Source organism: Salarias fasciatus, assembly GCF_902148845.1.
Source record: "Salarias fasciatus chromosome 23 unlocalized genomic scaffold, fSalaFa1.1 super_scaffold_20, whole genome shotgun sequence".
In the NCBI taxonomy this organism is placed as follows: Eukaryota; Metazoa; Chordata; class Actinopteri; order Blenniiformes; family Blenniidae; genus Salarias; species Salarias fasciatus.
The window spans coordinates 12,089,169-12,104,275 of record NW_021941230.1 but is presented as its reverse complement, the minus strand read 5'-3'; the positions used below and the strand labels follow the sequence as shown (position 1 = coordinate 12,104,275).

The 15,107-nt window shown below is 46.8% G+C and overlaps 1 protein-coding gene across 2 annotated transcripts; it reads right to left on the bottom strand.

Moving 5' to 3' along the window:
* LOC115384046 (glutaminase kidney isoform, mitochondrial-like) lies at positions 1-14,346 on the bottom strand. Of its 2 annotated transcripts, none has more exons than XM_030086331.1 (18): positions 13,990-14,346; positions 8,646-8,742; positions 8,193-8,311; positions 7,038-7,167; positions 6,816-6,895; positions 6,543-6,706; positions 6,006-6,064; positions 3,580-3,612; positions 3,445-3,503; positions 3,288-3,354; positions 3,115-3,165; positions 2,851-3,027; positions 2,576-2,707; positions 2,392-2,484; positions 1,912-1,973; positions 1,764-1,840; positions 1,617-1,680; positions 1-1,532 (listed from the first exon to the last, which is right to left on the bottom strand). In XM_030086331.1, exons 1-18 carry the CDS (start codon positions 14,265-14,267, stop codon positions 1,385-1,387), a joined length of 1,890 nt encoding a protein of 629 aa, XP_029942191.1. In that variant the 5' UTR covers positions 14,268-14,346; the 3' UTR covers positions 1-1,384. The 2 variants fall into 2 exon arrangements, with proteins under 2 accessions (XP_029942191.1, XP_029942193.1); XM_030086333.1 differs by having other exon boundaries at positions 8,646-8,736; positions 13,990-14,344.
* Positions 14,347-15,107: the final 761 nt, after the last annotated feature.

The window sequence follows — 15,107 nt, the reverse complement described above, 5'->3', positions numbered from 1 at the left end:
AATATTTGCAGCTCTGGTGCAGTTTTGTGCTTCTTTAGATCTTTTTTTTTTTCTCCAACTAAATGGGAGTGTTTGAATAAACATGGATGAACTGATCCCAACTGGAGGAATAAAACATTTAATGTTATTGGTTTCACAGGATCCAGATTGCTTGGTTCAGTTTGTCAGTGCACAAAAAAAAAAAAAAAAAAGTCAAACTTTCACCTCTACAAACACACAAACAATACACCTGGAAAAACTGCACAACTGTTCAAGTATAACAGTTCCTGTTGCACATTACAGATAGAAAGAAAACAATCTGCATTGTAAAGCTCCTTCGGGATCCTTCCTGAGTCCTCAGCAGGAACATTTCTTTACATACAAGTCGTCAGGGTTTCAATGAAAAAAAGCCCCGGATGAATAGGAGTCGTCCACTCAGCAGGTTAAATACTGTCACACATTATAGTAGTTTTATTTTACTCACAAATGAATGTAAGACTTTATTTTACACGCTGGCTGTGGCAGCAGTGTGATTTGGGGAGAGTTCTGAGAGGAAAACCTTTGCTGAGTGACGTTCATCCTGTGCCGAAACGTCTCAAATCAAAGTAAAAAGCCACATTTGTCATGAGTTTACAGCGTCTCTGCAGGATTGGCAGTGTCATGTTTGATATGTCGACAACAAACCAGCTCGGCTCTGGCTTACATTTCGTCACTTTACCAAAAAGAAAAGAATAAATACATGAATAAAAACCAGTTAAAATAAAGCGCAGTTAAAGGTAATAAAACACAGATTCCAAACTAAACACTATGAAAACTGAGAATGTGTTAAAATATGGAAATAAAGTTTCCATCTTTTCCACCTGCGTACTGTTCTTTATGTTTCAGTGAAAGTAGTAAGACTACACAGCTTTACACCAGTATTTACACTAATTAGTTCTCCTCTCAGTAATACGTACACACACGCGCGCGCGCACACACACACACACACTAAATGACTGTACAGTTTATCTTACATAGATAAATAAATATCACTCACATACAAACACACCAAAGTGCGAGGAGGAAATACATTCCACCACATTGTGATGATGATGATGAAGTGAGGAAGGTTTCAAACCAAACCGCCCGGGTCTCATCTTTTAAAGTAAGGAAAAAAAAAAAAAAAAAGAAAAGGAACAACCGTTGAAGTGAACGGGTCAGCTGCCAGTTGTGACAACGTCCTACAGAGCTACACAGGAGAGGAGAGTAAGAAGGACTGAAAATATGATACAAATACCAACAACATCTAACAGGAGGAAGATGAGGAGGAGGAGGAGCAGCCGCTGCTAAAGGCTGTCTTGTTGTTGTTGTTGTTGAAATCGCTGTACAGTTTGTTGTTTCTTGGCGTGGCCGAGTGCCTGGCTCCTCACAGCAGCCCGTCCAGGTTCTGCTCGGCGTTCTCCTTGTTGGCGGCGGTCTCCTGGGGGCTGTACTGGGTGTGGTAGTCGCGCAGGATGGTCACCACGTCGTGGTGGCCGAAGTGCACCGCCTCGTCCATCGGCGTGTTCCCCCACCTGCGGGGAAACGTCGGCGGGTGTCAGCGGCGGCGGCGCCGTCTTTCTCTGGAGATTCCCGATGCTCGAACTGAGCGGTTTTACCTGTCTCTGGGGACGGGGTTGACTTTACAGGCCTCCAGCAGGAAGCGGACCACCTCGGCGTGTCCTGAAACACACACACACACACACACACACATCTCGTCAGCTCCAAGCAGGCTGAGCGGCCCGGCTCGGCCTGGTGTGTCCTACCTTCAGCCGCTGCCACGTGCAGGGCGGTCCTGGAGTCGTAGTCCCTCTGCTCCATGTCCATGGACGACAGGGCGAACCTGCACGGAGCAGAAGAGCTCAGTCAAACCGTCTGGAGGAGAAGCGCAGCGTGAAGAGCGGCACGCCGTACCTCCTCAGGGCGGACACGTCCCCGGTGTACGCGGCAAACAGCAGATTGATCACCGATTTCACCTGAAACAAAACCAGATTGGACCGAGTGAGGAGCTGATGGAACGTCTTTTAATCTGAAGACGCTGCTCCAATCAGCTCCTTCCAAACTCCTCTGAGCGGAAGCGTGAAAGTGAAACTGAAAGTCACGGCTCAGCACCTCTCAGCTAATCTAATGCAGTGCAAAATCTGCAGTTTCTCCAAGAGAGAGAAGGAGAAATAACGTGTGATCATCCAGCAGGGGGCGCTGTGGGCCATACACTGCAGACAAGGTCACACAGCATCCATTGTAGAGGACGTGACGCACACTGAAATCTATTCCACAGACTGTTAAAGCGACCTTTCACTCTATAAATAAAAAATAATCACAAGAGCACCGAGGGAAAAGAGCCGTAGAGGCACAGAGCGAGGCACTGTTCCCTCAGAGCCGAGCAGGATTTACCCTCTGGTCTCCTCCTTCCCTGCGAGGGTCCAGTTTCTTAGCAAAGTGCCTCAGATTGTCGTAGTTGTGGAAGTTGAAGAGAGAAACCAGGTCCTGGAAGAGGAGAGCTCATTTTCAGGGCTGTTGGGAGACTTTATTAAGCGGTGGCTGTGAGTCGGGCTGATCTGGTGCCGGGTGAGGTTACCGTGCAGAACTGGATGCCTCGGACGCTGTTGCCCAGCTTGTCCAGAGGTGGAGACCAACACATGACGCCCATGACGTTGGGAACCACCAGCAGAATCCCGCCCGCCACGCCGGATTTGGCCGGCAGCCCCACCTGGAGGAGGCGCGCGAGAACGTAGGCAAAACAGAACGACATCATCACAGTCAGAGTCTGAGGAGGGATTAACGCTGTGACCTCCGCGTGACCTCCCGGTGAACAGACAGTCTGTTCATACATTCTGATGAGGAAACACCCACATGGAAAGCGAACTGCCCGGAGAAGTCGTACATGCCGCAGGAGTGCATCAGACTCAGGGTGTTCCTCACGGCCTCGGGGCTCAGCACTCGCTCGCCGGTGATTGGACAGAAGCCGCCGTTGGCCAGAGTGGCGGCCATGACGCTGGCGCTCTCACAGGTCACCTCGATGGAGCACAGCTGAAAGAGAGGAAACCGGGCTCTGTGAAGCGGCGTGTCTTTCCTGGCGGGTTTGCAGTGTACATACACCACAGAAGAGCGACTCACCTGGAAGTAGAAGTCCAGAATGGCGGTCATGTCTGTCCCCTCTGGAAAACACTGAAAGGACAAATATAAAAACACCACTTCTTTAAAAAAAAAAAAAAAGGAAACAGGACTGCAGAGGATTGAATAGAAGCTGCAGCATCATCACATTCCAGGAGCGCCTGCTGCGTCCTCACCTTCTTCTCCTTCAGGTAGTAGCCGATGGCAAAGTTTCTGTCTCCAGACTCGCGCTCGGACTGGAAACTGGGACACAGAGAGCAGGAGGTGACTCGGCCTGCTTCACAGAGATCTGAGAAGCTGCCGCGCGGCGGCGTGGCGTGGCGTGGCACTCACGTGGCGTTGCTGAAGCCCACGTACTCGTTTCCCGCCAGTTTGTTCATGAAGTTCATGACCTGCGGAGCAGAGCGGCACGTTTAGAGTCCGAACGCAAGACCGAGCGAGAAGAAGCTTTCAAATCGTGACACTCACGTAGTCAAACTTCTCGGCGTTGCTGGCCCCTTGCTGAAACACAGACAGAAGCGTTGGAAACGTTAAAAACAAGCTAATCGATCAAAAAACAAAAGAAACAACAGTTCAATAGACAAGATTAGAGCTGCCCCTGTTATGACATTAGCACTATCTCGGATGACTGGTGTCACTATGAAGTTCACGTCTCTACATGTGCCCGGTCGGAAAGGCCATTCAGTCATGACATCATGAATTAAGATTAGAGGTGGGAGGCTAGCTGGAGATGGAGGAGGTGAAATAAAACCGTTAATCCACTCAGGGTTTCTGGGTTTGTCGAAGAATTAAGCTACAGTACTGTCAGAGTTTGGTCTCATCGGAGTGAAGAGATCTGAGCGGAAACACAGCTATGTTAGAAAAGCTACAGGCCGGTCTTCACACTGCGAGCCACACCATCAGTCAGTCTGCGGCGGAAACAGACTCCTTTCAGGTCGTCTGGATGTTAAAGTCCTGAAACTGAAAACTGGGAGCAAAACCTGAGGACAGCAGCTGCTGGATTTAGGAGACATACTGGAATTTATGTTTATTATTAATCCAAATTTTACACACAAAGCGAGTGTCTCAGCCTCATCTTTATCGTTTATTTGTAATAAAGTGGTGACGGATGACTCCGGATGACAAATTAGTTCCATCATCTTTATCTTTAATCAAGCTAAAAACCTTAAAATGACTCTTTTAATCTCTTCTGAACAGCTGACTTTCAGCCTGTTGGCCAGAATGAACCTTTAGATCTCAGCTGAATTCAATAACAGGAGACGCTGCCGTCTTTAAATCGACCATGTGGCCTTGCTAGAGACGGCGGTCGCAGTGTGAGCACATATTGTGGGTTTTAAGGCAGATTGAAGACAAAACTACCGCTGGCAAAACTAATAAAATGCTGAGTAAGCACAAATAGCTATCTTTAACCTGAGCATATGAGGAATAAATCAATAAGAAGAACAAAAGACAGCGTTCCTTCTTGACAGAAGAATGGAGTATGACATAAACTCAGTGTTCGTGCCAGAGCCGTACTGTTTATAACCCAGGCGTATAAACAGTTTGGGGAGAATGTGGGTGAAAAGTATAAAAGCAACATTGAAAACATTCATAAAAAAAAATAAATAAATAAATAAATAAAACAGCCACGTGAAATCTAGAGGCTAGTCAACAAATCCAGACCAAAGAGGGGAACAAATAATTAAAAAGGAAAAAATTACCAACGTCATTGACCTGTTGCTGTGGTCATAATTTCCCAAAGATCCTAATGCTGTAAAATATGCAACAACACATAAAACCACACAACGAGCCTTGAAAAGGTACATTGCAAATGAGCGAATCTGAAGTGATCTACATTCAGAGGGGAGGGGGGAGGGGGGAGGGGGGAGGGGGAGGGGAGGGGGGAGGGGGGAGGGGGAGGGGGAGGGGGGGCATGCACAGAGTCCCTGAGTGAACCTGGCTTCATTATCAATCAATCAATCAAATCATCAGCGGATGGATTTCATCTCCTCGGCTGGGATTCAGGGGGACGGGCATTGTATTGGAGCGACGGTCAGGAGCGGATGAAGACCCGGAGGCCGGTTCTCCTCCTGACCGTCGCTCGAATACAGCGTTTGTGTGAGAAAAGACAGCAGATGGTTCCTCTGCTCATCCAGAAATCAAACCGAAACGCAGAGGCCGTATCAATTCGGCACAATACACAGAAAAGATGAAAAATCTCCCTCATCTAATCATGAAATATCAGCCTGACTGTTAAATCTCAGCGAGTCCATCTGACGCAGTGTCGCCTATTGTGTGTGCTGGAGACGCACATCCTAAATTTCCCTGTGAGAAGATTATCTGGTGTGTGAAAAGTGAGTTGAGCTACGCTGAACTCCGCTGCCTGCCGCGCTGGGTCGCCTCTGGCCGCTTCCTGTCGGAGCGCTGAGCCCTCCCCCGCGGCCTCCTGTTGATTCGGTCTAATTTGAGTATGAATCAGCAGCTCCCGGAGGTCAGGAGGAGATTTTTAATGAAACATTCCGCTAACGGAGCCGTTTCCGTGATTAAAGCTGGAGACGTGGCCGGTCCGACCTGACTGGAGGAGGCTGCACTCCGTCTCCTCCCACGCCGCTTTCAACCAAATCCCCTTTCAGCGTGATTATCTAGAACCTTAATCTGCCTCTATGCAATAATCTGACAGAAACACGCCCTGCGCATGGTTATAACTTTTTTTTTTTTTTGGTCCCTGCCACGTTTTTGGCTGCGGTCGGCCGGTCTGAATTCAGATCAGTGACAACACGGTGGTGAAACAGGAGGCACATCTCACATTCAAAAAAACCAAAATACCGATTTTATGGCTAAAATGCAACCAAAGCATCACACAGGTCTGGCACCGGACTTTGGATTTTACTCAATAAATAAAAAGCGGTGCTTACCTTGATGAGGGAGGTGCAGACAATCGCTCCAGCATTAACCATCGGGTTGTGGGGTTTATCTGCAGGGGAGAAAAGCAGGGAACAGCGTTTTCATTTTTTTTAAATCTCCGCTCACACTCAGCCCAAAAACGTTTCATTTTTATGAGCGACTATTTCATAACAAAACGTTCCTTTTTTTTCTTCCGCGCGGCTCACTTCCTCTCTGTGTTTTCATCTTCGGACACGACAGGCCTGAACAATGTTCCAGCAGAAACGTTCAGATAAACAGCAGGTAGGGTTTCCGGCTGTTTGAAAGCTGAAAGCTTTTCCCACGCCGGTCTGGACCGAGCGTGTTTTAGCCGTCTGCTTCCGGCCGTGTCGCCGCAGCTCGCTGTTCACCGGTTCTCATATTGCGGCTACATGCTGTCCACTCCCTGTGTCGTGTTCAGCCGCGGAGCTGCGGCCGCTCATTAACAATTTATCGGAGCTCCATGGCAACCACGCCACGAGAGGGATCCTCTTACAGAGAGCAAGGAGAGAAAGTCCAGGCTTCCTCACCGTCTTCGTTGAGGAAGAGCTTGTTGAACCGCAGGCCGCTGGGCTCTTTGCCAATGAAGCGGTGGACGTACTCCGTGCCGTGGTCGTGCACAGCGATGGCGTATTTTAGCGGCTTCACGCACGACTGCAGACAGAAGGGAACCTTGGTGTCCCCAACAGTGTGCCTGGGATAGAGAGATAAATCACATTTTATTCTCATTTTTCACAGCATTCTCAATAATGTTCTTAATCCTTGATGCCTCAGGATCGTTTCAGTGTTCGTTCTTGTGTCACCTCTGTCCGTCAACAGTGCAGAGAGCGACGGCCCACAGGTCCGGGCTGAAGCGGGCCAGCTGGGGAATGTAGTCGGCGACCTACAGCAAAAGGACAGACAAAGGTCACGTCAGGAAGGGTTACAAAGATCACATTTCACACTCATGTAATCGCATGAACTCCGTCCAGGACTCTGTGCCGTCTGGGCGACGGGCTCATTCCCGCCGTGGAACTCCTGCTCACCTGCCCTCCAGACAGGTTCTTGGCGTTGTCGTAGAGTTCGTCCATGTGAGCGCAGAAGGGCTGGAAGTCGGGAATGACAAACTTCTTCCTGAAGGCCTGGGTGAGCAGGACGATGTTGCTCTGGACACATCTGAGAACGGAGGCACGGAAAAGAAGGGGCGGTCTGAAACAAGCTCACTGAGAAGCACACATATCATGGTATCAGTATGAGCATCACTGCTCTCTCATGAAACAGAATGAAGAAGAACCAAAGGCCAGAGGAATATTCATGTTTTGCATTTCAGGTCCTTTGTTTGAAAGCAGGAATCTAACATCCTGCCAGCTTTTCTTTTTTTTCCCAGTAGATTTTTCTGTGATCTGTCTCATTTGGATGAATTAAAAGACACAGACACTGCCGTGCTCGGACAGTGCCAGGAGTAATGCAGTGTGGCGGAAGCCGTGTCTTTCCGGTAGCAGGGAGATTTGCGGCTCGGCTAACCCGCTGAATAAAATGCTGTTAAATCCCCGTGGCATGGGATCCCTGCAGAGAAAACATGCGCCGCTCCCGGCCGCCTGCTCACGTGCTTCTCTATAAATAAGCCTGGGGAAAGGGAGGGATGGATCCGGGCCAGCAGTGCCCGCGCCGGCCGGGGTCTGCTGGCTGGAGATGGAGCTCCTGGTGAGCCGTCATATGGCCAGACTCGCGCCGCTGCCAAATCCAAAGCCGTCACACACTTCGGTCTCGCCTCCTCGGTGGGGGTCAGACGGCAGCAGCCAGGATCCAGGGTGCATCTCGTTTTATTCCACAGCCACCGTGTTGTGCTCCCAGGTGTGGTTCTACTGGACGTGATTACCGGTGGTGATATTTATACAGAAAAACAAGCGTGCTTTATAAAATCCTGAGTGCTCATTTTATTGAAGAATCTGAGGCTGAGGGAAAACCAAAACAAGACGTGGATGACGTGCAAGGTGAGGAGGGATGAATAATTCAGTTTTCTGTGACCTTATTCTCCTGCAGAGACGTCCAGGCGACTCAAAGCTGAATTAATAATTCTCATACAGACTGTGATGAAAGATGGATGCTGACGATAAGAGTAGAGCAGCGCCTGTGTTTAAACATCGTTTTAACCTGGCTTTAAAGTGCCACTCGTAAAAACAACGCATTTTAAGATGTACTTTTTGAAGAGGTGTCGATCCAGCGCTCCGTCTGAGGTCGTCTTCAGGGTCACCTTCAGCATCTCCATACATTCCTTGAGCCGGGGGTCGCCTGTGCGAAGGCCGGTGGCCTTAAGAGCCTGCACAGAGGAGAAGGGCAGCGCCGTGATTAAGAAGCCCTGACAACAGATCAATAAAGCTCCGAGCCGTGAGCCGGGGCTCCTGAAGTGGAGAACAAGAGGAGCGCTTAGGCTCATTATTGAACGAGGGAGAAATTTATGAGGGACATGCCTGGTCCGCTGTTGATAACTCATGTACAGCAAGCCCATTTCTTGGCTTTTAAAGTCATGACAAGTTTCTCTGCTGTGCTTCTTCGCTCTGATCCCTAACAGCTGCTCGACTCCACAAACCTTCTGCTGCTGCTGAAGTCGTCAAACTCAGTCATGAATTTTCAGACTTATCACAAGAACTCACTGTGGTGAATTTATGAGCGGGGATTTTCTCCTGGCCCTCCGCGATGGTGTAGAAGAGCAGGTCCTCCAGGCTGGGCAGGATGCCTGCTTTCCTTCTCCTACAGGAAATGAAAACAACGGAGAGAAAAGTGAGAAATATCACTCAGCGTGAGGCCTGCGCTGGTGAAAACATGAAGGGGAATCGAAGCGGAGGAAGGAGGAGAAAGGCTCTCTGACTGCAAGGAGAAGCATCAAGTAATACTGCAGTGGAAAACATGACCTTACACTGGCCTTACTTCACTCTGAAAACCCACGGAAAAGAGCTTCTACAGAGGCTCACTACATTAGACTTACTTTCCCAGAGGTCAGAGGTCCTTAAGGCCAGTGTAATGCAAACCGTTACTCAGTTCACTTGCCTGAATACCAGCCAGGAAGAGCTTCAAACGCTACAGAAACTTCACTTCATTTTTGTGAAGAGTGTTAAATCCCAGGAGTGACAAAACAGGACGGCAGCAGCGGAACATCAACAGGCTAATGACGAGGAAGGCTGCCTCTGAGGCGCGGCCAGGCAGGCTGTGTGAGGCTGGCGTCTGCACGCCTCAGCCGAATAAAGACACGCTCAGAAACGTGACAACCAGCGTGGACGGCGGCAGCTGTGGCGACCAGACTTCTCCTCTGGCATGTTTATGTTGTTCAGTGCCTGGAAACATGGAAACGGCCACCCGGGCCCGACTGAATGACAGCACAGTCTCCAGGGCAGCTCAAAAAAAATCCTCTACTCAGCAAGCGACACGATCAGACGTGATAACCACAGAACACTGGAACTGGGTTAATTCATCAACAGTGGCAATCTAACACATTATTTTGAAATCCATTGAGATCCACCACCCAGCTGAAAAAAAAACCTGTCAGTAATTTGCATGTGATTTTCATAGTTCTCATGGAAACGCCAGGCCGTTTACAGACTGTGTAACGCCACATCGTCCGTGCTGCTGTAATTCTTTGTCTCGGTCAAGGTCACTGGGTTCACGTTAAGCTGTGCGGTCAGAGTCGAAGCCCGGCTGGTATTCTCAGCAGTGTTTGAACATCGAGCCGTCTCTGGGAGGATGGTTAGTAGAGCGTCAGGAGGCAGACGGGGCGACCAGCTCACAGCAGGCTCTCTGCTATGATTCATAACAACACCAAATTGGATTTGAGCAAAGCTCCGAAAGGGGCCCAGGCTCACGGCGTCCCGCAATGCATCATGGGAACGTTTGGCCTGCGTGCTAAGGAGAGGATGTGTGCAGGTAAAGCTCCACTTGGCAGGTGGCTCTAGAAATGAAGCCGAGTTCGACCCCTTGGATGTTTTTAGCAGGGTTTCCTCTGGGTTTATTCAGCAGCAGGGAGGGTCAGGAAATGATCAGAATCAGCAAAGAAAAAAGTCAAATTCCAAAGAAAATTTCATTAGAGCTAAAAAAAAAAGGTCATAATTTTGACAAAAACACCTTGAGGAATGAAAATTTACCCGAGCACCACTGCTGCAGAGGAAACACTGGGACCAGAGTTCATCAGGGTTTAAATGGACACAAAAAGTTTTTGTACCAAGTTCCAGTTGATGTCAAAAGTCAGAAAGTCTGAACTGGGACACTTTAAAGAGATCACCAACGTTTGTGCTGAAGTGTTACTCAAGTACAATATATATCTACAAAATGGGATTTGAGTGTTACACTTTGCATTTTCCAAAATATTCAGAAATCCTGACTTTTTAACACACATGGAACATAGCGTCAACACTACGGACAGATCACGCGCTGCCCGACATCCTCGCATTGTTTGCTGGCGTGATCCACCTCCGACCTCATTAAAGGAGGCCGGTGCCTGCTGGTGAGGAAGGAATTCACATCAGAGAGTGTGTGAGTCGGGGGGGGGGGGGGGGGGGGGGGGGGTCGGAGAGGATGGAGGGTGAGCTGGAGGTGAGGGGCATTCAAAGCGCAGCCACTTGTAGGAAGTGAGGTTGATTCAAGGTAGGAAAAAAGCGGCTGGCGGCTTTTTAGAGTAAAGCCACTACTTCTACTGGAGAAAAACAAACAAACAAACAAACAAAAAACACACTACAACTAAAATTAAAAATAGAAACATACTTACAAAAGCAAAGCAAGCAGATCAACAACAGGGACAGAGTGTGCAGAAGGAATAATACTGAATTAGTAACACTTCATGTATATCGAGCTGCAACATTTACTCACACAATTAGCACAGATGTTGACAATATTCAATCAATATTAAACACTGTAAAAATACACACAAAACTGTAATGAATGAGCACAAGAAATAAATATGCTCACTATTAAATGAATTAATGCAAGAAATCTGTATAAAAAGAATACAAAAGATTAGCAAAGAACTCTCTGCAGAAGCATCACATTTCATTAGATTTCACACCTGCGTGGCTTAAAATAAACACGCAAACAGCTCTTGAAGCTGTGAGTGAGGTCCTTGTTAAGTTAATGAGGCCTGGGAGAGGTTTCACCTCTGGGAGCTCCATCAGCAGCAGGTTACAGGTTCCAACATCTGGACGAGTCAGGCTGGCCTCATTAATACATCTCAGCTCGCTCTTTTTCTACTTTCTGAGATTCATTTTAAAGGCTCGTCTCGTGATTTTACAGACCAGAATTTCCTCTGTGGATTAATTAGGTATTTTCATTCTACTGTATCCCATTGCTGCATGCTTTAGATGTGTCCATTCTGTTTTAATGAATATCAAAATAGATTATGAACATGCACAGACCATAAAATAAATTGGCATGATCCAGAAAGGAGATGTACTACTAACCTACTTTTATTTAAGGCTGGGATGTTGACAGGCTCCAGAGGAGCTGTAGTGGAGATCACTGTGTGGATGAAGTTATCTCTAGTATTTGCTACAGTTATTCAATCCAATCGATAGTGCTGGCTTCACCGCTGCACAGATGTCATGACAGTTTGTTGTGGGGAGGAGGCGAACGCTGGAGCGGGGAGTGTTGAGAGGCGGCGCTGCACAAATCAATCTGTGACTGACTCATCTGCTCCTGGAGGCCCTGACAACTGCTGGGCGGACAGCCAACTCCCAGGTTTTACTGTGAAAACACTGTGAAAAATGACGTGGGCAGGATCAGCAGCTTCCCCTGCGTGACAAACGTTTTTAACCCCTCACCAACTGGAGCACAGCCTCAGGAGATGAGTATAAACACAGTCAGGGCCTTTGGGAATCAAACACCCTGCCTTCAATAACACACTAAACAGATTCATTCCTGCTGCGTTTGACTGATTCATGGATTTCTTGCTGCTTGCTGATAAATGAGACAGTGATCAATATTCGGGCTCCCCTGATAATTATAGGGTGAAATTACTTTAAGCACCACCACAATCAGACTGTTTTCATAAACACTTATGATTGTATCAGAAAGCAAGTAAAAAGACATTTTAGACTAATACAGGAACAACTAACGTCGGTATCCTTTTTCATGCTGCTTAAGTTTCCTATGACTTTCTTGACTTGTATTTGCATGGAACCAACCACAATGAACAACAATCAGATGACTTAACACGTGCACAACATGCACCTCAACAGCAGTACAGAGTCTTCGAGCGACCGCGAGCACTCATCCTGCCACGCGGCCCAACTCACAGCTGAAACATTAATCCTCACTCTGCATGTTTGACAGAACAACGTTTCTCTGAAAAATCAGTCTCCATGGAGAAAACAGAGGCCGGTGACGTGGAGTCAGCTGACAAGAGCGACTGTATAAATGTGACAGATCGCTTGAGCAAATTGTCCGTGAATAGAAACAAATGGGGCAACTCCGTCCTGCAGGGGCAATGAGGCATTTTATCGCCATGGAAACTGTAAAGCGACGAGACATACTGGTGTGCTGGCTGGTGTCACAGCTGCTCTCAATGTTAAAAGGCAGAAACAAACAATCACATAGCTTAAAAAAACGTTCATACCGTTTAATTGAGCAGCTATGCATCATGTTCATTTGAAACTAGTGCTACAGCTGGCAATCAAAAGCAGGACATAGCTGCTGATCTTTACAAATATTGCATTATGGCACCTTAATTTTATTATATATTCTACTAATTTCCCACAGATCATTGTTTAAACAGATGTTAATGCAGTTTTGGAGATACAAAGCTATTAAAGACCAGCTTCAGCTTTTTTCTAATCTGCATAACACAAACATCATAATGTTTGATCAGAAGCTGCAACCATGACTGACCTTCAATAGACATTGATTGGAGGGACAATGTGTCAAGGAAGATGAAAACATCATGCCCTCGGGCATAGAGACACGTATTTTGTTTTGGGGTCATATTATCGTTTTCAGGTGGTATATTGACTGGTCACAGCATAATGTCTCAGCTGCCTGTAGGTTAAGAGCTTGATCTCCTGCAGCGAATGCTAGTCACGAATTCTCATCTGGCAGCAGATTGCGTGCTTCCATTTCCGGGCTAACGTTTTGATTTAACACTTTTCTGTATGTTTTTCTGACAGGAAACTTACATCAGTGGATCAATATCATACCTCTCGCTCAAAAAAGCAGTAAACAAAACTACAACATGTCGCGATTATCGTTGAAATGCTCAAAATTAAATGGAAAAAGTGAGGTTGTCCGAGAATGGATCTCAGCCATGTCAGATTCCTCCGCTGGAAAATACCGGCAAAACCTTGAAAATCCGTCACTGTGATCCGCTGGATTTAGGCTATCCATCCATGAAAACGACACTACATATCTACCAACTTTAAATTGCACAGTTGTTTCGACTCTAGCAGCCCGGGAAGCTCACCATCTCAGCTAAACAGCTAGCATGTGTGCCAAACTACGGAAACAAAGTCGACTATTGAGAATTAGCCTAGATTTTAAATCCAAGACAATCGTAATAAACTTGGGAGCTTTGGTCCTAAAATAATATAAGCCATTCTTTAATTCGGCACTGACTTTGTATATCAGATGGAGACGTGTTTTTTTAAATAGATAAAGGTTTGAGTGGTAACCTCCAGCTATAACCATAGTGCCGTGTACTTGAATTCATTGTATTTTAAATGGAGTATGGAGCGTGACGTAGGCGAGCTTGTACACAAACGATGCGATGGGATGAACGTATTACAGCAAACCTTGCTTTAAAGTGTTTTAATGTGGTCACTAAATATGGTATTTCAGTCAGAAAGTAGTACTAAAAGTCTGTTTTATATTCGGCTGTCATTATGAGTACAAATGCAGATTTATTTTGGGGAAAAATAAACTTTGAGTAGTGACGCCGAGCTGTAATTACATGCTTCTGACGCTTGTGAAATCCCGGTTTTTTTCCAGTGGATTTCGGAGCATAGACGCGATAACGTTACTCACTTCTCTGTTGAAGAGTCCTTGCCGAGTTCATTCTGCCCATCACCTTTGGAGCAGAGGCCTCTCACACCGTGCCTTCTGGCGAAGCTCTGCGGGGCTCTCCAGCCGGTAAATGCCCTCCCTGCACCGGGCGACCTCCCGTCCACAGCGGTGGTGCTGAAGCAGGCGGCGGCGGCTCCGGGTGCAGGTGCCGCTTTCACGCCGACTTTACCTGTCAGCGGCCACTTGAGCGGGCTCTGAAACAGCTCCTTCAGAGCTACCGTCGACCGAAACTGTAACATTTCAACTCCGAGGATGAAGGTGTGTTTGGAGGGAGTGTGTGAGCCGTGAGGCGGATTATTCGGCGGAGTAACGGTTTTCCCGGTGACTCAACAGCAGGATAATTTTCCTCTTCTGGACTCAACCAACCTTTTACTGCCGCGTGAGTTCTGATTGGCTGCCCGATTCTCTTATCTGCATCTGATTGGTCGAAGTGGCTGTCAATCATCCGTTCTATCGTGAACGGCATCTCCAGCGTTTCTTAAAAAAAGAGGGATTATTAAAAGTGTTACTATTTTAAAATACTGTTTTCCTTTTGACCGACACGACAAACAAGCATAAATAAATCTCTAGATTTTAGTTTGATGTCCGTAAAACACATAAAGAGCACGAAATCCAGCATTAATTGAGTTAAAGCAACAATATGGTTGGTTTTTATGCAAGACAAAAACATGCCATAAATGCGCCACTGAAAAAGCTGCTAAATTCCAGTAAAAAAACTTTTAAAAAGGTGCACAATAAACTTTTTGCAAATTCTTAAAACATTTTTTTTTCAATGTTGTTTTTACATAATGAAAAAAAGGCATGAGCCCTATGTAATTTATGTACTTTTCAACACATATCCCTTAAATTCATTGGGAATTTCTTTTAAGATTTTCAAATGATTGATAGTTTTATGTCATCTTTGACGACTATTTTGATTGCTGACAACTTGTTGTTGACATGAACATGTTACATGCAAGATCTAATATTTGACACATATTGAGTGAGTGACTGGAGTCCAAAGCGTGTCGTGATGCATAAATGTTGTATTCTAGAGGCCGAAAGACCTCTTTATTTATTCATTACCAACTCCCAGAGGA